Here is a 26,194-nt window from a genome sequence, read left to right as displayed (position 1 = left end):
ACCATATGATCAGAATACTCTCTCACACAGCAGTCCCAAAAGCACACTTACGGCTTCCTGAGTCTCCTTCACTCTCACACACACACACACACACACACACACACACCATTGACTTCTGGGTGGTCATGGTCCTCATTGATGTAAAAACTACCAGTGTAACAGGAAGGTGTGTGTGTGTGTGTGTGTGTGTGTGTGTGTGTGTGTGTGTGTGTGTGCGTGCGTGTGTATGTCTTACTTCAGGCTCTCCTGGGAGCTGGAGGAGGAGCGGTCAGACTGCGGGAGTGAAGCCACACTGCCCGAGCTCTTCAGACACGACTGAAGCGTCTTCTGATAGGACGGCTCTAATGAGTTATACAGAGACTCCGCCTCCCCGGGGAAGTGTGAGCGGAGCCCCCAGTACGCTCTGAAAGACACACGGATCAATAGCAGCACATTAGGCAAAGGAAATGGGTCTCGTGTCAAACGTACGTGTGTGAGGGGTCAGACGCACTTCCTGGCCTCAACCCGAGCTTCCGAGTCTGCGTCTCTGATTCCCTTCTTAATACTCTCCACCAAAACAGCTGCGTGCCTGAGGGAGAGATGGGGCACGGAGGGACAGGACACCAACAAGCAAGAGTAAATGTGAGAGCAAGACAAAGAAAAAACCCAAAAGGACATGAAGTCAAATAAAATATCCTCTTTCTGCTAAGGCACCGTGGTAAAAGAGCTTTTATAACTGCAGATGAAAAGATTTTACCTCTCCAGAGAGTGTGTCTGCCACTCTTGTAGCAGCAGGTCAAGGAACCCATAGCAGCGTCTGATGAGAAGAAGCAGGAAGCGGTGTCAGTTGTGTGTATGTGTGTGAGGGGTCAGGTGTGTGGTGTGTGTGTGAGGGGTCAGGTGTGTGGTGTGTGTGTGAGGGGTCAGGTGTGTGGTGTTTGGTGAGGTATAACTGAGCAGTGGTGCGGATTTCTGCTTTGAAGGGTGTTGGTATCTCACCTCCTCACCGCCACAGACTTGGACGTGCAATTCCCTGTGATGAGAGGAATGAGGCGTGGCACATGTGTATGCTACACACACACACACACACACACAGAGAGAGAGAGAGAGAGAGAGAGAGAGAGAGAGAGAGAATCAGTCATTCTGACATTACACTAATTAACCAAGTAAAGTGGGTTTTTATTAAGAAGTCCCCAACACACACTCTGCCCCTCACACACAGAGCCTCACCCGAATGATGATGCGGATGGCTGCGGTTCCTGAGGTGGCCATCACTTTAGCACAGTTGGGGATGAGATTAAACAGCACAGGGACGATGGCCTCCGCGCCGTGATCAAACTTATTCCCCAACACTGTGGACAGATGCCTGCACGCACACGCACACACACGGACACACAAATAGCCAGCTTATCAAAGGCCAAGACATTCACCATCCTTAACCCCTAGGGGCCATGAGGTTGCTTCTCCCTTTGGACTTTAAGCAAATCATCTTATTTTCCCTGCAGCTATCGCTCATTCAAACACTTAATTAGGAGGCTAATTAGACAGTTGTGCTGATGGGCTGAGCAGCGTGCCCGCCCAGCTCTCTGGGGATTGGCCAGTCCGGCCGCCACTCACGCCACAGTGATGCAGGCCTCGCGCACCACCTGCGAGCGCAGGTCTTTAGCCGACAGCTTGAAGGCGCCATCCAGCAGCCGCAGGTGCTGGTAGAAGCAGTCGTGGGTGGTGGCGCCTGCCACCAGCAGGGAGCGAATCTTCTTCAGCTGGGGGGGGAGAACATGCCATTGGAATGACGGTATACAGTAGGGGGCTTCCTGCGGAGATGGAGCTGTGGGCAGGTTGCCATGAGCTAGCAGCTACAAACGTATCTCACGCAGAAATGGCTAACTACAGAGCCAACCCTTCAGAGCTAACAGACTCTGGGTCTAGGTGTGTGAAAGTCACCCTGGAACCTCTCCACCGCTGTCCTCGAGGGTCAAAAATGCTCAAATATTTAGACAGCCAGAGTTTACGCAGCATGGCTGCTTTTGTGTGCATGCAGCTATGCGTGTGTGTGTGTGTGTGTGTGTGTGTGTGTGTGTGTGTGTACATAGCAATCTAAACGCATCAAGAGCAGAAAGCATGTGACTAAGTCTCACCGCAATAGTTCTTTGATCCCAATCGTGTTTGTCGTCAGAGAGGATCTCTCGGATCTTGTTCAGGTTGTCCTCCAGATCCCGTGCGGAGTAGATCTACAGAGCAACAGAGCGGCACCTCACACCCCTCTCAGGTTCACGCCACAGCCTGTCCTGAAAGGCTTTACAAGGACAAAGTCCCCTGAAGTGCTGCGACCATGGGCCTCACCTGAACACTGGGCACGTCTGTGAAGGCTTTGATGAAGTCTTCCTCATCGACAGCTCCAGCTCCCTCTTTAGACACAGCTGCTCAGACAACACAGGCGCGCACACATTTAAATTAATATACATACACTTACAAAGATATCTCATCATTAGTAGTAGTTATGTGTGTTGGTGGTATTGCATGGGCTCTCTCCGATAGAAAACTGCCTTTTAAACCCATGTTAACTAAGAGAGAAATACTAACTATTTCATCAATCTCCATGACAACTGAGCACACCGAGCTGTTCCTATGGAAACCACTGCATTCCCAGGCAAAGGGAGGGGTTTCCTCTGTTTTTGTATGTTGATTGTATGATGGTGGGGGATGGAGGACTCTCGTCATCGTCATCTCTCTGCTGCAGTGAGGACGTAGGACGTCTGGGGTATCGCACGGAGTCTCCAAACAAAGACCTTAATCCCTTCTAATCTGATCTGGGCTGCCACTGTGTTTTCATGCATTTGATGCCTTTTATAAACAGATCTAGCAAGTTCATCAGCACACACACGCACACGCGCGCACGCACACACACACACACTTTCCTGTCCTGTCTGGATATCCTGTCTACCAATAATTGAGCTGTCAATCACAGGCCCCTGAAGCACAGCAGGTGCTGAACGGGGCCGAGTCGGCCTGAGCGGGGCCACCCGAGGGGGTGAGGAACGCCCTGAAGGGTGAGCACCTCCACAGCCTGCCACGCCAGTGAGGTGGGACTCACAGCTGCTGGTCTCCAGTGAAGAGCGCAGACGCAGTCAGCAGAACCGCCAGTCCACGTCAGCAGAACCGTCAGTCCACCTCAGCAGAACCGTCAGGCCACGCTAAACCTGCTGACGCTAAACAGGCCAAGCAGCCCCACTGACGTTCGACCGTCTCCACGTGCCCTCCAAACACGCAGCCAGGGGGCGACGCTCTGAGGAACACGGCCCCAACGCGCAGGTCTAATGTCACCAATGCCAAGCCACTCGAGGGCGGCTTCACAGCACACGGGAAATCATAAAACATGGGCTGGAAAGGGAGTCCTGCACCCCGACCTTCAGACACGGCCGAGCATTCCACACGAGAGCCAGACGGGGGCGGGAGAAATGTCCGGCCGTGACCTTTCACCTCCGCTTAGTTCAGTGAGAGAGCATAACGATATGACAAGGACACAATGAGAGCAATATGGCAAAGCGGAGTGGAGTTCAAATGCGACCAGAGCTGCATACTGACCCAATGTTGGACGCTCAGGACATCCAGAAACTTCTTTGTTTATTAACAGCTGTATACGTTATATAGACAAACACTGTACAGAAGCATTACTATCTTTGACATGAATTATCATGGTCCCCCTGAAATTAGAAGTTAATTGGCAGTAATGTAACAGCATTAGGCTAAACATACAGCTTGGAGTCCTGTGACACAGTTCTGCCTCTGTGAGGTTTCCATCTAGTTCACAACAGCAAGTGAACTCATCAACTCGTCTCAGTACTCACAGAACCTTCTCTGGGACACAGAACCTTCTCTGGAAGCACCTGGCAGCCCAGACACTGGTCCTGTGCTGGACGTGTCAGAGGAGCGCCTCCCCTCGCCACAGCAACCCCCCCCGGCTGAGTGAACCCCGCCCCCACCCTGCAGGCCTTTAAGATCCAACCGCCCACCGCTGCTCATGGCTCTGCAGATGGGTCCGCGAGTCTCCCGCTTCCCAACTGGGAATGCTGTGTGCGTCTCAGGACCACGACCCATAGGGTCCCGCCACGGTTCGCCTGATCCGCATCCCTTCAGACTGACATAGCGGGTCTACGTGTGCACATGGGTTCAGAGGTTAGAACAGAACTGAACACACACTCCACATCATCTGAACAACACAGCATTCCACTTGGGATGCGAGAAGTACAGATGACAACCGTAAGCAAGCGGCTCATGCCGGATCAGACAGGTCGGTAAGTCTGGATTCAGTAAATTCTGTGTACTCACAGGGACCCAGTTAATCTGGGAACATTACAGGAAGCAACAGGGAACATTACTGGAAGTAGAGAACTCATTTTAGTAAAGCTACTATTATAAAAGCTGGTGTTCAATCTGATGTCATGTCTGGCCTCAGACCTAAACCTATTAAATTAAACATATGGCAGTGCTATTATCTTTGCAAAGTTTTAAATACGCCGTTCAGATGTGCTTGCATGGGTTTTTAGAATGTCACACCCTGAAACACACCCTGAAAACCCACAACATGGGTTCCTTTAGTCATATTTGTACTTAATAACGGGAGGAGCACTTCAGAAGTGTAACTGTACATACTTCACACATGTGCTTACACGGAAAAGCGCAGGTTTGAGTTCAAACGTCATGAAAGACTCATTTAAAATTCAAACTTAAATGACAAAAGCCTTGAAAGATATATGGCATGAAAAAGAGTCACTTAAATGACACAGATTTTAAGTTAGTATCACGTTCTATAAGGTCACCTTGTTGAATGCATGCTGAATTTCAGAAGGTCACAGAAGACGCCGCATGTGTTGCATAGCTGTGACTGGCTAGCTGAGGAGCCAATGGGATTTTAGGAGATGGAATAGGCCACTGAGTTTTCATGGTGCAGCTTTCAATTATTTGAAATGAAGTAAAGGCAGTTCAGTGGAAATATAAACCAATTTGTTAATATGGTCCATTTAGCTGATGAATGAAATCTGTTTCTTCTGTAAAATATCCAGTGTTTAGTCACTATATACTGGTACAAGAATGTACTAACACACAGGATTATGGGGTTACTACTATAGAGATGGTGTGACCTAATGCCAAACCATGAAAAGCGTGCCAATTCTCAGATGGCATACTCTGCCTGAAGGATGAGGCCCCTGGAGCATTCTGGGAGCATTCTGGGATTAGGAGTCCTGCCGAGGGTCCCAGGAGTTAAAGGGCCCAGTGCTCTGGGTCACTACAGGACTACAGTCCTACGGTGTCTCTCCTGCCGGCCAATGCATTTACAACATTCTGGACACATGTGAAGACCTACGACCTTTGAGCTAGTAGCTAAGGTCTTCCCATTTCATCAGTGTGTGTGTGTGTTGTGTGTGTGTGTGTGTGTGTGTGTGTGTGTGTGTGTGTGTGTGTGTGTGTGTGTGTGTGTGAGCATCAGCTCACCCAGCTTGGTGGCTCCAGTAGCGCTGGACCTCCTGGAGCTACTGGCCGATTCGCTGGGCTTCTTGGGTACTTTGGGCACTTTGAAAGCCGCCTGGGCGGACGAGGGCCGGCTCCCATCCACAGAGTCGTCATCGTCGAAGCTGCGATCTGAGAGAGGAAGAGTGATCGGCTTCAAACACGGCCTAGGCCAGGATCTGAAACCTGCTTTGATATCGATTCTCTATGGTGAATCAACTACATCCTTAAGACACAATACAGCTCCATTACACACGAGGAAAGCAGTGACTAAACGGGCCTGCAGGAATAACTCCGTTTCCTCAGTCAGACGTCCCGGATAGACTCTAGACTTCTGAATAGCTTGCACTGAATAAATTAAGTGAATCATTTAAACATATATGCTAACATACTAAAAAACAATAAAGGGTTTAATAATGATAATAATAACTGATTTGTAAATGTATTAAACTTGCTAACTACATGGAAAACAGAGGCTACTCTGAATAGCCGTGGTCAACTCCTAGCACTTAGCCCCATCAAAGGTTTCAAATCAAACACTCCACACTCGTATTCCCACAGAGCTAAACAAAGAGGACTGCTAGCATCTCTAAGAACATACCCTATCCCATCCACCCACACGCCTCCACACACAGGCTGTGCAAGGCACACACACCGCTAGCAGGACGCAGACACACAGTAGCTCTGACAGCCCGCACTAGGCTCTGGGAAGAGGGGGGGAGAGAGAAATCTCCATGGCAACAGATGTTGGGCAACACCCTATTTCACATCCAGGATTGTTACACACGCAGACTGCCACTACGTGCACACGGTAACGCACACACCCTCGCGCACACACATACACACGCGCTGCGGTGCTGGTTCATCAAAGGAACACTCACAGTCACAGATGCGTTTACAGATGAGACGCCTCATGCCTCCGTCTCGCTCGTGTCCAACGCAAAGCCCGAGCAGACGCTCACATGACCGCCGGTCTCGCAGAGCCCAAGTCCGAAGGGAACATGGTGAGATCCATGGGAACCACCACCCTACCGCCTGACGCCACCTTCCCCCTCATTCAGTCGCTCTCTCTCTCTCTGCCTCACCTTCTTCCCTTCTTTCTCTCAGCCCCCCTCCTCCTCCCATCATCCCTTTCTCCCCTCCTCCACAAGGTGTTCGAACAGCCAATCAGAATAGTGATGACATCATCTTTTACCAGCCAGTAAGCTTGGAGGTCGGAGGATGCTTCTCGAATGTAAATGGTTTCACTCCGTCGGGAGAGGCTAAGCTAATTAGCATCCGCACAGCAATGCAATCTTGACAAGCCAAACCCCCCACCAACCCACACAGAAACACCCGCGCGCGCACACACACACACACACACACACACACACACACACACACACACACACACACACACACACACACACACACACACACACACACACACACACACACACACAGAGGAATGGATGAAGAGTGCAAGAAGAAACAAGGGGACGGAAGGGATGGGGAACCACACCCCTACAGATGAGACCTGGCCTTCTGAGTGTGTGACAGGGGACAGAGAGAGAGGGAGATGGAGGGGGAGAGAGAGGGAGAGAGAGAGAGAGAGAGAGAAGGAGATGGAGGGGGAGAGAGAGGGGAAGGGAGAGAGAGAGAGAGAGAAGGAGATGGAGGGGGAGAGAGAAGCAGAGAGAGAGAAGGAGAGGGAGGGGGAGAGACAGACAGTGAGCGTCAGAGACAGATACAGAAAGAAAGAGACACACACACACACACACACACACACACAGACACACACACACAGAGAGAGAGAGAGAGAGAGAGAGAGAGAGAGAGAGAGAGAGAGACAGAGAGACAGAGAGGGTGAGAGCATGACCTCATTACTAAACTAGGGGCTGTCAACATTACGAATGCTGATCCCACTAGCAGGACATGAAAGGGCTCAGTGTCTAAACTCGTGGCATTAACGTTATTAGCATACGAGTATAATCTGCCTTTGTTGAGCTAGAAGGGCGTGTCCAAACAAACCAAAAAAGAATAAGAACATCACCAAAAGACAAATAAAAAGAGAGGAGAGGAAGTTGGGCACTGAAAGGCGGTGAGAGAACGATGGGGAGAGTTCAAGAGGAAAGAAAAAAAAGGCAAAACAGAAAGACAGAAAACAGAAGAGCAGGGGAAATGGCTCCTCTCAAAAGGCCGTATCCATGACAACAGGGGGAGCCCACATGCCTTGTGGAATTGTGATTGGGCGAGTGCGGATATCATGACTCGTTAAGATTTTTACTGGTAACGAGAATTTAGAACTCCAACAACCTACGTTATCGGTTAGCCATAAAACTAACTACAATATACACAACAAATACGAAACCATGTAAACCTAGTGAGGACAGTAAGCCTTGGTGATACAGTTAAATAGCTTTGTGTCAAGCGTCCACACCGTGGGTGATATCAGAGGGATGTGCAGGGATGTCGGTAACAGAGTAAATGGATCTCAAGCAAAATCTGAACTGTTTTGAATGCCGCAAGTGTAAACGACATATCACAGGGTCACAAGCTATGTGACAATTTCACTTTCCCTTGGCATGACTATCCAACTTACTATAATTTCATTCTTAACAGGGCAGCACCCATCAGTGCAGCTATTGTGACAGGGGAGATGTTTGCATGGCTATGCCGTTGTTCCATTGGCTCAGCTGTAACAATTTAATCCGTTTATTGGCCTTAGAGAAAGGAAGTGATGTAATTTACAGAGAACAACGTGCACAAACTGTCAAACCCTCCATTGTATATATCCTAAACATCAGCAACATGGACATGTGCTAGCACAACCTACAAGCAACATTCATACATGCATGCACACAAAAGCAAAGAATGAAGAAACACACAAATTAACTTGTCTAAATCACAAGTACTTGCAACAGCAAGATGGCCTGAAAATCGGGTCAGACTTTTCCTTGCAGAAACAAAACCCAGTGACGCAGAAACCAACATGCCTACACGACACATCAGCACACATCCACACATGCGCACATTCACACGCATCCTTACATCAACAAAAATAACTAACTATGGATTAAACACACCGGCTCAAAGATAACGCACAACTTTCAGAAATCAAGTCGTAAAACTACTAAAATTACAACAGCGTTTCTCCACAAACGTTAGGCTTCATTCATATTCCCAGCAACATCACTCCTCTCTATTTGACTTTTTCAGCAAGCTACCTTAAGCGCTAGCCACACACTCGACATAAACTGCAAACTTACCGGACATCACAGGCGCATTTCTGCAATTTTTGGAATCAGACAAAGCAAAACACACATGGACACACTTACCATCCCCATCGTCACCGACTACCATGGTTACAGTGCTTCTGAGAATAGGGGCTCTTTCACGCTCTCTTACACTCTCTCCCTCTCTTACACTTTCTCCCTCACTCCCTACCTCCCTCTCTCTCTCCTTCACTTCCTCCCTCTCTCTTCCCCTTCCCTACCCCTCATGTCACACCGTGTCAGGGTGATGCAGTGACAGGCAGAGCTCTCTCCAACAGTCTCCGCCCCCAAACTCAGCTTACTGTGCAAGTTCACTCAATAACTCCGCCTCCTTCTCAACTCCCTCCACATCAGCCAAACAGCAGCACAGAGGAGGACATTGCAGTGGTGTGTCCAATGGAGCAGGTGGAATGAAAATCCTTATTCTGGATAGTCGAGCCAGAGAAAAATGGGACAATGCAAGTTTAATAAACACCCCTGACAAATGCGGCTGTGACCTCAATACAAACACCTACAATCTCACTGACTGGCCTACAGTCCAAAAAGTAACCACACAAAAAATTTTCTATTTCTGTGACACATGAAACAAGTATGTAGTAAAACACCACTGTGAACATGTGTAGTGAATGGTCTAGAAAAACACTCAACTTCAAACAGATGTCCACTAAATTCCACTGACTAATCATTGTTGCCAAACAAAAGGTACCAAAGTATTTGCACTCAGGCTAATACAAAAAGTATGACAGTAAATCTGAAATTAATTTTAAAGATGATGTAAATGTTTAGGTCACTTTGGATAAACTGAACCGATAGCTATTGCCAATATTGATCTGTGCAAGAATGGGGAGTATGGACAAGTAAGCAAGAACTAGGGCTACCAACTTGATTATTGTAACTTCAACAGTACTTATTTTAAGAGCAACCCAGTGTTACTCAATGTTAACAGTTCAATGCAAGTTGTGTCATAGACTCTAATGAAGACATCATACCCAAAAACAATTAGTCCATGATTAAAATATCAAAGCTAATCTGGCATCCTCACGAAGAGCCAAAAAAGAAAACAGATATTCCAAAGTGATGAACAAAGATGTGAGACTAATCGGAAAAAAAGCTTGTGATTGTAAAGCATTACAGAAACATTTATACTGCAAACAACAGAGGAAGCTAATAATCTTTGATTCAATCAGTCTCTTTAATGTCATCTTACCTTGACTCAGGCTAAGAGCCATGTCCCCAGAGTTCAAGACTTCATCAAACCTGCTCAGAATAGCCTGCAACCTGTAAATGAAGGAGGAATATGAAGACATGAATATCACAAAACATCAAAACATTTAAATGAGAACAGTACGGTATAGTTCCAGTTGTTCTTATGTGATGCCCCACAGCTGTAACTGAACCATCATTCATCCAGTTAACCATCTCAGGATTAGGCTTGGGTTTCAAAACCCTGGTTCCAGTTTGGACCTGCTTCCAGAATTACTTCCAGAATTCTAAAAATTCATTTAGAAATAATGATAATTTGATTCAGTCAGCGCTGCGAGACACTCCTTTTCTCCTTTTCTCCGACAGCTAAAACTGTCCATCTGCAAAAATTGAGATGACATGAGATTTAAGTCATTTAATTGTGTTTGACAAATTCCAAACTAATCTGTGTTACATTCCGACAAAAATGTTGACTTGGGCAGTGATGCACAGTCTTACTTAAATACATGATACAGATACAGAACAAAAAATACACCAACCCAAAATTAACACAATCATAATTCGGTCTATAATGCAATAAATCACACATCATATATCACTACAAAGATCATACTGTCACAATCAAGCTACAAATGCCAAATCAGTAAAGCCCCTTTTGGCATTTGTGCCAATCCTTCCCAAATAAAAAAATTAAAACTTCTTTGGTGTGAAATTTTTAACACTGGGTAAAGAACACATTTCATCAGGGCAACCTAAGGGCAGGCTCAACATAAACCTGCCAGAAAACCCGATAAAACATTTGTCCTCCAGTACAAACTGACAATCATTTTGAAGGGTGGAAAACAAATCAACAGACTCTGCTGCAGCCAACAACTGAATTAAAGAATGTATAACTCAAAAATAAAACTCAAATATAACGCACCAAATACTTATGGGAAAGACGCTTGGGGTAGAAATCTGTGCACTGAGGGTTTGCAGCCTTCTAATGTTAAAATGCAGTAATTTCCACATTTAGACCAAGTGGCCCCTTCACCATTTGAATGTTCTGGTGAACGGGGTTATGAGTCACAGATGGAGAGATACGTTCAGGTGTTTTCAACCAAGGTAACCCAATGGCCACGCTGGCAAAGGTGTAAACATATTCCAATATAATTTTACATTCAAATACAGGATTCAACCACCTTCAGGCATTCTAGCCAAGATACGCCTACAACCTCCGTTTCCTGCTAAACTACAAGTGTGGATACAGCTGGGGAATGAACACATGGAGATGATCATGTCTGAACAATTCTACTGCTCTGCTTGGGAGATGGTGGGAGGACCCAAGTGAGCAGGGTATGGAAGAAGAGCAAGAAGAACATTAGACAGAGGAGAAAAGCGTTCAGAAAGCAGCCAGGACAGGACAGCTACATAGCTATATTCATCTTAAGAAATACTGTGAATTGGATTTTCTGTTACTTTATTTTCTGAAACCAAGTTCCTTTGGCTACATAAGAAAATCAAGAAACATCGAATAATTCAGAAATGGAGATATTACGAAAGTGGATCTAAACCTATGAAAATGCTTGTGCTGAAACAGAAAAAAGCTGAAAATGAGTATACAAGAACAAAAGTGACAAACAAACAAAATAATTACAATCCTGTACCGATTTAAACTATTTTGCAGAATTTTACATTCTAACGTGCCATGGGAAAGCGTAACCTAAATTGATACCTACCAGAATTCCCTAGTTAGTGTTATTCACTTTAAAATCAGAAACAAAATAGAAAGATGCTTGGTGATGTAATTGGCTAGGTTTTACCCTAGAACTGGACTCAAAACAGGGTTGTACAAGGTAATCTGTGCTCTTTACCACTAGCTCAATACATCATGCACAATGAATACATCAGGGGAAATACCATTAAAGGGACAGAACACTGTTACACTGTTGACATTTTGATACATCTAAATCAACCAGCATATTCTTTACCCAATGTGATGTAACCACTTGAACAATATGGTCAATTATCAGGATGAGATCCTCATAAGTAAAAACCAATTACTTTCACATAAATTATAGCCCAAGTAGATATCCATCATAGCAAATGGTCTTAAATTTCTAGGCAGCAACATACTTAAGAGTGATCAGAATGCAACGATCTGCCTATATATGAAAGACTTGAGGGAAACATATAACGATCAAACATAACTTTTTTAATTTAGTATGTACTCAAGGATTAAATACATAAAAATGTGTGTATTGCCCTGACAGCGATATCTATTTCAGACAATGCCAACAAAGTTTATCCCAAACCAATTCCATATACAGGATAAAATATTATCAATGTATCTGTGACAAGGTAAAAAAGACATGAGGCTAGTCTCAGAATTGATTTTTTAAAATCTTCCTTCATTGTACAGGCACCCGAGATGACATCTTACAAAGTTACACAAATGCTACTGATAACCCAGGGGTGACCAATCCCTTAAAGTATGGAAAAATATCATAAAAGGTAGAAAAGAAAGAACTAAAGGTAAAACAGCTCTATGCAATGAAAGAATGAACAAGTACTAGTTTTTAAATGCTTAAAGAAAATCAAGATTCTTGCATCATCTTCAAATGTGTTGTAGATATGCATCTACAAATGTGATGTGCTAACATGAACTTAAAAAAATATAAATGAGTCATATCTGACAGAATTGTTTAGAGAAGTACATAACTCATAAAAATAATTATTTTATTATGTCAAGAAAGTAAGACCATGTATTTTGGGTATAAGCCTCAACAAAGCTTGATAAAAATGATATGCTGCTGGAGATAGAATTTTTCAATCAGAAATTGGAATATCAGCCACATTATTCTCACATACAGACACGTAGAGGTGCATGCACATGCAAATTCACATGCACATGGAAAAGCATGCATGTGCACACAGAGAAGCATGTATGTGCACTCGGACACACAGAGCGACAGATACAGACACCCATTGAGAATGAACACATACAGGCATGCAGAAGAACATGCACACGGACACAGACACAATCACACACACACACACACACACACACACACACACACACACACACTGCAGCTAATGCACAATTCTTTCCCCTTTGTGTGAAAAATGGTGCAGAGTAAAGCACAGAAGCACGTAAATTGACAAATAAAACATGAGAATGGCTCTGGGAGCCAGTGAGCACAGAGAGAAAACGGCAAAGGAAGCGCAGAAGAGAACGAGACAGAGGAGAAGAGAACGAGACAGAGCAGGAGAGCAAGCCAGATCCCACCCACCTGCACGGCCATGGCAGCCTTCCTTTGTATGAGGAGAGGGTTTAAAATGCAGCTAAACTCCTACCAATCGCCATGCGTGCATCTGAGCACAAGGCCGAGAGACTGCATGGCAGAGTGTGTGACAGCCTAGGGATTCTGTTCCCCTTTACATAACCTCCTACTAGGAACACACGCCGGTGGGAGGGGTTGACTCTCAGTCGCTCAGAGACAAGACGATCTAGCCTGCCCCTCCCCCAACACACACGCACACACACCCACTCTCTCTCTCTCTCACACACACACACACACACACACACACACACACACACACACACGCGCTCTCTTTCTAGTCTCCTTGCTATCCTTCCTCTTGCCCCTCTGTCGTGCTCTTGTTTTGACTGACATTCTCCATAGCCACAGCCTGTCAGTCTGTAACCATGTCAACAAAATATGTCCTCACCCCACCTCACCACTGCCTTCTCTTTGTGTAGGACTCGGTGTGTACAACAGTGTGTCAGTGACTGATCTGCTCACGAGGAGTCATTCATGCACTGGAGCAGTGAGGACTCTTGAAGCCCAGTGATATGGAACACACACAGGCCTGGGGATCTATGCCCCGATAGAATCTGGGTAATCAGATACACTCATATCACTATAACATGATGCAACCGAATTCCACAAGGAAATACGGAGAGGGAGGGGGGAGAGAGAGAGAGAGAGAGAGAGAGAGAGAGAGAGAGAGAGAGAGAGAGAGAGAGAGAGAGAGAGAGAGAGAGAGAGAGAGAGAGAGAGAGAAAAACATTTCAGCACACAAATGAGCGTGGACACACACACACACACACACACACACTCGTGTATACATGCACATACATACTCATAAGCAATCAATGTAGTAAACCGTGAACTTAGGCAGTTTCATAACCCATCATTATGCAATATTAATGGGGGTAGAGGTTCAGAGTACAATTGCAGATATGATATACATTGTTGTCATAACAAACAAATTGGATAAATCACCAAATGCTACATTTGTTAAGCGAGTACTGTGAGTAAAAGTGAGTTTTGTAGTCGAGTCCTATATCCAGCATGCGGGTGACTTAGGCCCGTAGTCCTCTGCAGAATCCTCGCACACATTCACCATTCTGGTTTCTCAACTGGCTGTCCTACCCGAGCCAGGCAAGAAGAATGCAGTGTCAGAGCCATTACCACATGACACATTAAAATGACCATGGCGTCTGGCCTGAATGAACACTCTCTCGGCACGTGCGCACGCACACAACGCATTCACAGGGAATGAGTTTACCTGCTGGAGTGGGTTTTTGGACCAGATTCTGTTCTGAGATCTGCTGGGAGAATCACTGTGAATGCATGGATATATAGTCCAGAAAGATAGATAAAAAGGCATGGGTTTAGCAAACCCAGCTCAAGTGTCTGTTGCGATATTGATTCCATAGAGGACAAATACATCTATCAGAATTTAGCATGAAGAAGGAAAATCTGATTAATCTGTCGAGGTTTGAGATGCAACTGAGCATCATGTCTCATTCCACAATGTTAAAGAACTAAAAATGTACACCAGCTAACTCAATCACTTCAAAAACTCCCTGAAGCAGTGAGGATTTACTTCCACAGTAGATGATACTTCTCCTGTTGAACACCCGCTGGTCCAAATGCACACAACAACTTGCCTTTAGTCCTGGCTTCCCATCTAGTCCCAGTCTCCATGTTCAAATGGAGCAGGAGACACGGTGTTTGGTTCCAACCTCTAAGAACTGTGTAGGAGCACTTTGCTGGCCTTGTGCAGCTGTAATATCATAGCTACTTGAACGCGGGGGACATGTTCAATGTGCATACACATGAGTCAGGGTCACATGGCACTACCTAGTAATTGCTGTGTTCAAGCCACTCTGCACTCCACAGTAGGTTCGACCCCTTCACCACTCTACAGCTGGAGCACAAAGAAACCTTGTGATGTTCTCCACACTAATCCTACTAGTGCGTGATAGCCAATCACATCACTGAACCATCTTATTAAAGCACTTTGTGGCTTGTGCCTGTGAAAAGTGCTATATAAATGTATTTTACTTACTTTACTTACTTATTAGAAAAACAATGCAGATAATTAGCATGCATGTTGTGGGAACATTGGTGGTTATGGTGTACAGCAATGTCAATAATGGGCACCAATACATGCTGTGGGAACAGTTATGATTATTGCGTAAATACCCTATGCTACTCCAAGCAATACCAAAATTGTGTAAAAATACATTTCAGAAGGTTGGACCATACCAAATCCTAACACTGTACTGTATAGACATGCATCTGAATCCTAATTTCACAGGGTGGGCTACCATCCTACATTAGGGTCTACGTTAGACACACTTGAGGTTTTCTGTTGTTAGTAGTATCTATATTAGCAGATAACATACGTTTATTTGACTTTTATTTTGTATTTTATCTTTGAGGCTACCAAAGAGCACGCCTCTCTTTGCAGCGACCTCAAACACTCCTATTTTAGCTGCAGTAAATGACTTGTATCCTACCAACTGAGGCCCACTTTCTCCCCTTCCTTCTTCCTTGTTTGGTGACCGAGTCCACGTATTGGCTCAGCATCACTGCACAAGCATTAGGGTGTGTTTCATATTAGAACATGTATGAGGGTGAACTCAGGGACAAGGGTTTAGTGTATATACATACACACAATATTTAAATACATGCTGAAAACGGTCCATTTGCTAAAATCGCTGCTTGTTTTGAATAAAAGCACAAAGAGTAGCCAATTTCTACTCCACAAACTGGACTCTGTGCTCTTTTCTATGAAACTTTGATTAATAAGGGCTATTGAGAGGGAAATTGAAAAGAATGCAAGTCCCGTCTGCCTGACAACGGGGTGTCCCGCTGAGTGCTTAGATTCACCCCAGAGCATTGAGGCAACGAACGAACGAACACACACAGAGAGAGAGAGAGAGAGAGAGAGAGAGAGAGAGAGAGAGAGAGAGAGAGAGAGAGATTCTCTCCTTCCAGACCAGTGAAGCTACACTGACATTACAGCATATTCACTTCACTTCGGATGATCTGAATGGACATTACAGCTATTTTCTTCTTCAGAGTTTACATGAACACAGTGAAATTTGCATAATTTTCCTAACTTAACCGACAAACACCTTTACCTAAAGGACTGAGTCGGAGAAAGCTGGTCAGACTGTGCTCCCACTGGGATTGGGGCAGTCATGGCCTGGTGGTAGGGAACTGGTCTTGTGACCGGAAGGTTGTGGGTTCGATTCCCAGACCTGAGGCCATGACTGAGGTGCCCTTGAGCAAGGCACCCAACCCCAACTGCTAGGGCTGCCCACTGCTCTGGGCACGTGTGATCCACAGCCCCCTAGTAATCACTAGTGTGTGTGTGTACTAACTGCACAAATGGGTAAAAAGCAGAGGACAAATTTAATTTCGATTGTGGTGAAAAATCACAATTGACAAAATATGGCACATTTACATTTTTACACTTGTCATCAACCCTGACCAACAAGAGGCCCGCCATCAGCTTCACTGTTGAACGCTTGGCTACCTCAGCTTTCCTTATCTGTCCGCCATTTGTGAGAGCTCCTATGACACGCTTCCTCAGGAACACAAGTCTTGACTTCTGACCACTCATTTTACAATCATTTGTTGGAGTGGCTTCTGGGAGATAAAGGTTGTATCCAGAAGACATCAATAGCTAATGCCAAAATCTGTCCGTAATTTACCAGAACTGTTATCAGAAATGGCGTCATTATTAACAATGGGCCACGCAGGGTATCTGCATATTTTTTAATCTCAAATTCAATTACTTTTAAGACCTTTTTAATACCTCTCACAAGAAAAAATAATACTATTACTGGGGATGCAGGTGTGCTCCACAACGTTGTCCCTGGGGGGGGGGGGGGGGGGGGGGGGAGGCTGTATACACCATTGCTAAGAATCTAGCGCTAGGACCCAGGAGCGGTTATTTTCTGTATGGTCCTAGCGCTAGATTCGGCAAAGTTCACATCGCGCCATCTACCATGCGGAGTATACGGCCGTTGCGGAAATGATAATATAGCCTATATATCGTAGGTAAAATAAAACAGAACAACTGAGCAACACACACTTATAATAACTTAATGCCTCCCCTCATAGAATTCCAGACATTTTAAGACATTTTAGGCCTTGAATATGGAAAACTAAATTTAAGACATTTTAAGACTTTTTAAGGACCCGTGGGTACCCTGGGGCCACGGCATGTGCATATATTTTGTACTTTTTGTACATATATTTTGTAGATTCTGTATCAATATACAGTAGTGCTGGGCGATATAAGCAGTCTCGATTTGTATCACAATAAAAAATCTTTTCTCGATAACAATGATAACGTTTGGGCCATATAATTCCATAGACTTTAGTTTCTATTTGCTGTCTAAACTGCCAACACAAGCGGATCACGCAGCACAGTCACGCTACACACCGATTTGCATTCTCCGTCGGAGGAGCACATTTAAACAGAAGCACGTTAGAGCATGATAGCCAGAGCAGAAAACCCTGAGAGAAAAAGAGAAGATGAAGGTGAGCCTTCTGCTCTAGATGATGGAAACCCCACGTCCATCATGAGGAAGTGGTTCAGATATCTCAAGTCTGTTTAAGCCCAAAATGCAAAATATGTTGGAGTGCAGTGCAAAGTCTGATACTAATTTGTTTTACAAAAGAACATCCATCCAGTTGAGTACATAGAAAATGTAAAAGTACGTTCAGCCGCAAAGCAGTGGCGCTAGCCAGCCAACAAGCAGTGGCATTTCTAAACAGTCCATTGTGGCTACTTTTACCCCATATGAAAAAATGCCCTAATAGTGTTTTCATTACTCGGGACACAGATAATTTTTTATGGTATGAAAATTGTTAGAAGCCAGGTTTTCATTATTTGGGCATTTGAATTAAAATGTCAGTAAATTCATTGTGGATTTGAGTGATTTGCATACTCTGGGCATGTGTGTTTTCAATCTGTTTTTTAGATGGATATTCTTTAAAAGCTTTGAGAATGTTACAAAATGTTATATTGTGATAATTATTGAGAACGATCAGTATTGAAAAATTTATGGTGATAACATTTTTGGCCATATTGCCAGTCTCCAAAATACATGGTTTATGATGAGTTCTTTAATTACACTGTAAATTAATGTTTTTTCCTCCATTGTTATTATTTAGCTTGTGTGTTGGAGTATATGAGTAAAGACAAAGATGAGAACAGACTGACCGTGCAGCTGGGAGTCCACGCTTGCCCAGGTCAGCTCTCACTCGCTCGCCCACGTGCCGATACACTTCCACCAGGGCCGAGATGCCAGCTTCCCGCACCTGGAGAGCACACAACACTTGAAAACAGGAGCAAACTCCAATCTGCCATCATCAAAAAATTATACCCCCTACCCCCAGCTCTCTAGCACACCCCACTGGTCCCTTTAAGATATGTAGGTGCCAGGTGACGTCCCGGTCCTCTGCTTTACTCTCCCCCTAGTGTTCCTCCGTAGCCCTGAATCCACCCCCCCCCCCCCCCCCTCTCTCTCTAATCCTCCTCTCATGGAGGGATCCGGTTCATCAGCATGAGCTCCTGCTACACTAATCACTCTTCACACACACACACACACACACACACACCATACACACTGAGATGATTCAACAGCCTGACCACACACACTTGTCTAATAGGAACTTCCAAAGGGGTTTTTTTCTTGATTTCTTTTTTTAATTCATTCAGACCACTAAATTGTCTACTAGACGCAGATAAAGCATCAAAGCACCTTGACAATGTCTAGTCCCTTTCACTTACCAACACTGGAAACTGGGATGTTATAGATATCTGACACAGACGCACGCACACAGTCAAGTGGCAATACCACACATGAATAAAAGAAGAAAAGCAGGTTCATACTTGGGGGTTCTGGTCTCCTGTAAGGGCACACAGATATGGCACGAATTTACTCAGACTCAAGGGCTGTGCACCATACCTAAAAGGGAAAGACACAGACGGTCAAGAGATCACATCAGAAGTAAGCATGCTCATGTTTCCATGGCAGAAGGTGCCTGAGCTTTAATGTATGCTAACGGAGCTCCTTGGAACTCGTGGATATTTCACTCTCCTTCTGGAATGTGAAATGTCCACCTTGGTCTGCCAAAAAAGCACACAGCAGAAATCCCACCAAAGATGTTCCGTATTAACAAATCTGGCAACCGACACACCAGCAATGTCTCTCCTGTGGCCATGTACAGGAGTGTAGTGGAAAGACCCATACGTTATCCTATCTAACTCTTCTCCCACTAGCTCCAGTGGGGGAATGAAAGGTGCTCTAGGGTAGGTGTGTGAGGCAGGGGACACAGGTTACTACAACCTGTACTCACACTGACAAGACTACATCTTAGAGTGAGAGAGTCAGAATACTGCACGTGTGCCAAATACCAATCTTACAATTAGGGGTGCACGATATGGACTAGAATTGCGATGTGCGATAACGTTGTTGGATATCCCGATATCGATGTGAACCACGATAAATTAAGATTAAAATACAGAAATGTAGTGTCTCTCTGAACAGCAGCACGTTAATTTGTTTTGTTTTTTACTGTGTAATGAATCCAGAATAATTCCAAATATTTTGCAGGTTTATTCAACAATAGATTCAATCTAGGTTTATACTTTGACGAGTGAGCGACTCCGCACACCTCGTTAACCTCCGCGAACGGCGGAAGCGTTTAATCTTGCCGTGTCACATTCTTTGCAGTGTTGTCCGAAACGATATGTAGGCCTAGTAGTATAAAAAAAACACCCCTCAAATACAGGGGAATGAACTTTTACCTGACCAATTTTAATGTTGCTTTGTGTTTCAGGTTTGAAAAGTGCTGGAATTTAGGCTAAAGTATTTGAAAAGGCTTGAAATTGTAACTACTTCGTTTCACAACAAATATCTGTCTGACTGAACAATTCTCTTGTATTACGTTAACAAATACGAGCCTCTTGTAATTCCAGGACGAAACATGAGAGAACGTGAAGACGTTAAGATTGGGCGTTTTGAAAATAAATATCCATTAAATAATGTGATAAAAAAGCGAATTATTTCGAATCATTTAGAGTATATGTATAAATATTTAATTCAATAACGTGCTGGGAATTATTGAAATGGACCTTGAAAGTGACGTACAAGTGCTTGAATTCCACCTTGTATAGGTGTATGAACCCTGCAAACATGACTGTTCTCATTGCGCCGAGACGCGGCGCGCGCGAACTTTAAATAAATAATAACATTAAATAATGTGATAAAAAAGCGAATTATTTCGAATCATTTAGAGTATATGTATAAATATTTAATTCAATAACGTGCTGGGAATTATTGAAATGGACCTTGAAAGTGACATACAAGTGCTTGAATTCCACCTTGTATAGGTGTATGAACCCTGCAAACATGACTGTTCTCATTGCGCCGAGACGCGGCGCGCGCGAACTTTAAATAAATAATAACATTAAATAATGTGATAAAAAAGCGAATTATTTCGAATCATTTAGAGTATATGTATAAATATTTAATTCAATAACGTGCTGGGAATTATTGAAATGGACCTTGAAAGTGACGTACAAGTGCTTGAATTCCACCTTGTATAGGTGTATGAACCCTGCAAACATGACTGTTCTCATTGCGCCGAGACGCGGCGCGCGCGAACTTACAAAATTCGAGAGGTGCACGACCTCGTGAATCGACAGCGCGCGAGGCAATTGCCCACGGGCGAAGCCACCGCGATTACGTTATTTTCGCCTCCCGGACCCTCGCGCCGCATCAAGTGTAAACCAGGCTTAAACCAAATCGCGTGTCTGATGAGCGTGTTCACCCCACTCCAGGGTTGCCAGGTCCTACAAAAGCTTTCCGCACAAAATCTGCGAGTGTAAGTTGTCGGCGGGGGGGGGTGTTGCGAGTGTGAACTGGAGACAAATTAAGTATTATATCGCGATTGATTCTTAGTGTTGACTTGTAACTTCCGCAGTAGCCCAACTCAAAAGTAGCCCAAAAAACCGCACCCCGCGGCCCCAGAATTTTTACCCGCGGCTGGATTTTCAAACAAGCCCAATTTGGCGTGAAAACCGAGAACCTGGCAACTCTGCCTCACTCTGCCTCTTGCCTACTTACGTCACGTGATCATAGTCTGCAGCGCGAATAGCTCCCTCTATTGCTGGACGAGGATAACGCATTTTGAGTTTGCTGTTATTCAAGGAGTTATCGTGGCTCTTTCGATGTGTTTATCGTGAAACTTCACATCGCGATAACGATAAAAATACGATTAATCGTGCAGCCCTACTTACAATACAATCTTAATCTTTCAGGACACGCTTCTTTAAAATCTCTGAAACCTACACCTTCATATACACGACCACATTAGCCTCAGATGCTGGATTCATATGAAAAACAGCTACAGTGCGATGCTGACATCTTTACAGCTACAAATGCATTTACTGTGTATACAGTAGGGTGATGACTTTTATACAACCTCGTTTCCCTGTATCATAATTTGATGAGCTTTCATTTAAGATTAAATAAAATATTACATTCAAGGCAATTTGATAAAAAAACCTCACGCACAAAATGATTTGACTGTCCTGGCTGACGGCGCACAGCGTTATACGATGTTCTGGAAAATTCTATACATTTCTCTGCTACATAAATTATATATATATATATATATATATATATATATATATATATATATATATATATATATATATATATATATATATATATATATACACACACACACACATATACATATATATATAGTTAATACAATTACATAAAATTCTAAAATGCCTACATAAATAACATTTCAAAGTGGTTTGTGCGTAACCTTTTTCAATATTTTAATGGAATAAACGTCATTTTAGTCATTAATAGGCAAAAGTTCATTCATTCGTGCTACAGGAAATAATGTTTGAGAAAAAAAAATCAAAGTCATCACCCTAGTATACAGTCATATTCCAAATGCCCAGCGTGTGCATTAAACCCCTGTTAGTCAGGGAGCACAACCATGTCTCTGTGCATTGCCACTTGAATATGGCAAACAGCACCCCCTGGTGGCACTCAAGAGTGCAAATCTGTGGATGCAGTTTGAGTGTGTCGGGGTACTCACGCGTTGAGTGTGGCAGCCAGACACAGACAGAGGCCCTCTCTGCTCCGGAAGTTCTTGTGCTTGAAGCCAGTGAATAGCCTCTCCCAAACATACTACAGAGAGAGAGAGAGAGAGAGAGAGAGAGAGAGAGAGAGAGAGAGAGAGAGAGAGAGAGAGAGAGAGAGAGAGAGAGAGAGAGAGAGAGAGAGAGAGAGGGGGGATGAAAGATTACACAATATACACTGAAACAGGAACAAAGATTGGAGAATATAGAGAGGATGGGCTCTGAAGGAGCTATACGGAAAGGGAAGTGAAGGGACAGAGGAAAGCCCCCACTGGAGGAGGGCGGGGTTGGAGGGGGCGGGGTCTGTGCTCACCATGGGAGTGGCCGCCTGGTCCATCAACTTGAGAATAAGCGCCTGCGCCTGATCCCGGACCTGGTCCTTCCCGTCACCCAGACGATCCACTAGAGCAGGAACCACTGAGAGAGAGAGGTGGAGAGAGATATTTACTCTGTTTGTTTTCAAGAGGACACCATGAATGAGGTCATCCTTACGCCTTGTCTTGTGTACTTTGTAATCTGTGTTTCTAAAGAGGCATGAGGTGATGCGTGGGGGCACTCTGTTTTAGCAGAAACAAGCTGTTTCCTTGGTGAAGTTAGAGGGAGGGAAGAGGGCTGAGAGAGTGGCATTCATCTGAAGATTACATCATCGTATGAGAATTGAGTCACAGTGTTACTCCCCTTTCACATGAGGTAGCAGGACTTATAAAGTCTTATTTTTCTGATTTATCATCAGATTAACATGGGGGGGGATTTAAGTGATATGTATCAGAATCCCCAGCCCAACCCACACACACACACACAGCGCGCACAGACCTGCACACGCTGGTGCACTCATATTACCTGTGCCTACATAACCTCGAAAGCGATCGCTCAAGCGGTCGACGAACGCACTGACAATGTCGATCCCCAGCAGGGCAACCTGAGATCAAACAAGAAAAGACACAAAATCAAGTTGCTATGCAAAGAAACGGCACAAATCATTGGGACGCAGACTCACAGTTCTCTCAACTACTCATGTGATCAGTCAGATATAGAGACAGAAAACACACATTACTATGAGTACGACACAGTAAAGGCAAAAAAGAGAGAAATACTGCTAACTGTCACTACTGAAGTGCTCTGGACTTCATGTATAGTATGCAAAAGTGAAAAGCATTACCGATGTCTGTGTGTGTGCGTGTGTGTGTGTGTGCGTGTGTGTGTGTGTGCGTGTGTGTGTGTGTGAGTGTGTCTGTGTGTGAGTGTGTCTGTGTGTGAGTGTGTCTGTGTGTGAGTGTGTCTGTGTGTGAGTGTGTCTGTGTGTGAGTGTGTGTGAGGCTTGTGGTGGGATGGCTGCAATGTGTTTCTTGGCGGTGCAGGATGGAAGTTCACATTCCACAGAAACAATCAAATATTAACTACATCCCAGGAGCCTCCAGTTATGACCTATTTTAGTCAAAGCATCCAAAGAAAGTTCCATCTAAGACAAGGTAAGTGCCTGCGAACACTAATCTGGTGCCACGCGAGTGAAGACTGTTCAAGCACAATGGATTCTTCATCTGTGCATTAAATACCAAAAATTAAATACCAATAAAGGGTGAATAGGATTAGTGCTAATGTAATCCCAAAGTTTTCTAACGCTAATATCCGCATAAACACCCCCCCCCCCCCGGATTTCGCTGTCAGAACACCTGCTGGAGCTTAATGTTAAAGAGCCGCTGCATCCTCCTCTTACAAGGACGATGTGATTCACGTCAAGCTGCTCCAGTCTCGCAGGTCCGGCTGAGTGCAGCATGCATCCGGCTCCCGTGAAGAGCACAGGCTTATGTTTAAAGGAGAAAGACCCAAATAACACCACAATAGTGTCGTGGGTGGCCTTGGTTTTGCAAAAAAAAAATGCCTGTTTATGTATATATAAAAATAATTTTTAAAAATCGCTGGCTCATATTTGCCAGTGCTAGTTTATATACACGTCTTGAATACAATAAGTGCAAAACACACCCTCACAAACCCTCCAACAAATAAAACACGATCACTACTGCTTCACAACAAGATGAAGTCCTGCTCATCTCGACCATGTCCTTACATCGCCTTCTAGCGCAGAACAATAAGGCTGCGCCCCCTCCCCCAGCACGGCCCCATATTGATTCATCCCATTTCAAATGACATGACAGTCATGGCAGAACCGGCACTATACTGGACGATAACACACATCGGTAAACCCCACGTCTGCATGGGTGCAACACAAACGACGGCCGCACCGCTGCCAGCAGACAGCAAACACACGCAGTCATTTCACACGGAGATAAACGTGACAACAGGGTAATCTGTACGAACCACCGAGCTCAAGACGGCCAAGGCCATGACAGCCCGCTGGCGTACACACCTTATAATTGCTGGAATTGACCCATCCGGTTAGTTCGTCTATGGTTTTATCCAAGCGCGGCTTGTCCTGTTCAACGTCCCCAGACCTCTGCGGGTCACCGAGGTAGTCTATGAGGTCCGGGCCCACCTGCAACCGCCGGGTCACGTCCTTCTGCAAGACTTGCTGGTAAAAATAGTCCATGTTGTCATTTTCCTCCATTGCTTTATCGTCAAGACAGCCAGCCGGGCGAAGCTTGACCCGCTCGGACAACAACGAAGTCCCGGTGTGAGGAGGGGGAGGCGGTCGCTCCCTCTACAGGCAACGCGGCGGGCCGAGCCGGCCAGCCGGACACCAACACCGGCCTGTGTGACTAACTAGGGAACTAATGTCACCCACATGAAGAGTTCAACACAAACAGACAACTTAAGTCTCAACTTTGATTTGGTTTGCTGTGAGAAAGCTTCACGTCCACACACACACACACACACACACACACACACACACACACACACACACACACACACACACAAACTACTGAGAAGTTCCGAAGAACGGAACAAACGTGTTTATACAATTCAACAAACGGAACAGAACCGCGAATGAAAGGAAATCTACCGCGCGAACACTGCGGCGAGGCGGAAGGCGCAACTACGTGTAGCATTAGCGAACTGAGGCTAGGCTAACCAGGCTAACTGCGCTAGCGGGACTTATAGCTCGTCGGTGTCGGGCCTGCCGCCTCTTCCCGCTTCCCCCCTCTCCTCCATTTCAGAGAAGCCCCTCTTCGCACAGGCGTTTTTACGCGGACCCTCGCTGTCTCCTAGAAGGCTGGGATCTTCTTGGAGGTTTCTGTTACACTTTAGTCCCTAAATAATCGGTGCTACGACGTCCGACGTCTCGGGTTCAGCTCTCCCCCGATCACGACAACAGGGTCCCGGGTAACGGTGATTGAGCGCCAGGCGTACGCTACCGGACAAAAACTGACAGAAGCGAGGCCTCGAGGTCCTTCAACGCCGCACAGCGGTCCGGCACATTGCCTGAACAAAAACGGCCTCATCGCGGAGGGATCGGTGAAACTTCGGAATGATATATCTATATCCTTAGGATGAGAAGTTTATACGTGGTACATTTTAAGACGTAATTCAGAAGTATAATGACGACATCTGGTGTAGTAAATGTGATGCAAATTGTTATGCTCGCAAAGTGTTTGCTAGGGAGCGTAAGCCCTCTGCTGGTGCACATGCATTTTCCCACATGCATTTTCCTTTTCTAATAATAATTTATTAAAACTTTATTTTCCTAGTGAACAGAAAAATTGCAGGCTAAATTGAGCTCATATTCCTTCATGTACCTAATATTCCTTCATTTGTATAACGTCTGGATCCCAGGACAACTTGATTTGCCCTTCAGCCTTGCAGCAGGCAAGGATAGTAATGTGACTCAA

General features: G+C 44.9%; 1 protein-coding gene across 29 annotated transcripts in view; it reads right to left on the bottom strand.

Annotated features, from left to right (window-relative positions):
• Nucleotides 1-25,816, bottom strand: part of clasp2 (cytoplasmic linker associated protein 2) — a 47,874-nt gene extending 22,058 nt beyond the window's left edge. For 5 of the 29 annotated variants that reach the window (XM_077008901.1, XM_077008902.1, XM_077008907.1 and 2 more), the window contains exons 1-16: nucleotides 24,775-25,812; nucleotides 23,250-23,328; nucleotides 22,723-22,826; nucleotides 22,367-22,458; nucleotides 19,134-19,209; nucleotides 18,462-18,559; nucleotides 9,949-10,019; nucleotides 5,473-5,619; nucleotides 2,323-2,399; nucleotides 2,118-2,210; nucleotides 1,597-1,742; nucleotides 1,210-1,345; nucleotides 979-1,049; nucleotides 737-796; nucleotides 491-568; nucleotides 236-403 (exon numbers count right to left, since the gene is read on the bottom strand). In XM_077008901.1, the coding sequence (XP_076865016.1) occupies nucleotides 236-403; nucleotides 491-568; nucleotides 737-796; nucleotides 979-1,049; nucleotides 1,210-1,345; nucleotides 1,597-1,742; nucleotides 2,118-2,210; nucleotides 2,323-2,399; nucleotides 5,473-5,619; nucleotides 9,949-10,019; nucleotides 18,462-18,559; nucleotides 19,134-19,209; nucleotides 22,367-22,458; nucleotides 22,723-22,826; nucleotides 23,250-23,328; nucleotides 24,775-24,972 (1,694 nt within the window). In that variant the 5' untranslated portion in view covers nucleotides 24,973-25,812. Of the gene's footprint in view, nucleotides 1-235; nucleotides 404-490; nucleotides 569-736; nucleotides 797-978; nucleotides 1,050-1,209; nucleotides 1,346-1,596; nucleotides 1,743-2,117; nucleotides 2,211-2,322; nucleotides 2,400-5,472; nucleotides 5,620-6,368; nucleotides 6,548-8,804; nucleotides 8,959-9,948; nucleotides 10,020-18,461; nucleotides 18,560-19,133; nucleotides 19,210-22,366; nucleotides 22,459-22,722; nucleotides 22,827-23,249; nucleotides 23,329-24,774 lie in introns of those variants that run through there. The other 24 variants (XM_077008897.1, XM_077008898.1, XM_077008908.1 and 21 more) reach the window with 12 other exon arrangements.
• Nucleotides 25,817-26,194: the final 378 nt, after the last annotated feature.

Source organism: Brachyhypopomus gauderio, chromosome 6 (assembly GCF_052324685.1).
Source record: "Brachyhypopomus gauderio isolate BG-103 chromosome 6, BGAUD_0.2, whole genome shotgun sequence".
Lineage (NCBI taxonomy): Eukaryota > Metazoa > Chordata > Actinopteri > Gymnotiformes > Hypopomidae > Brachyhypopomus > Brachyhypopomus gauderio.
The sequence above is the reverse complement of the archived record's forward strand: the minus strand, read 5'-3'. Positions and strand labels throughout refer to the sequence as shown.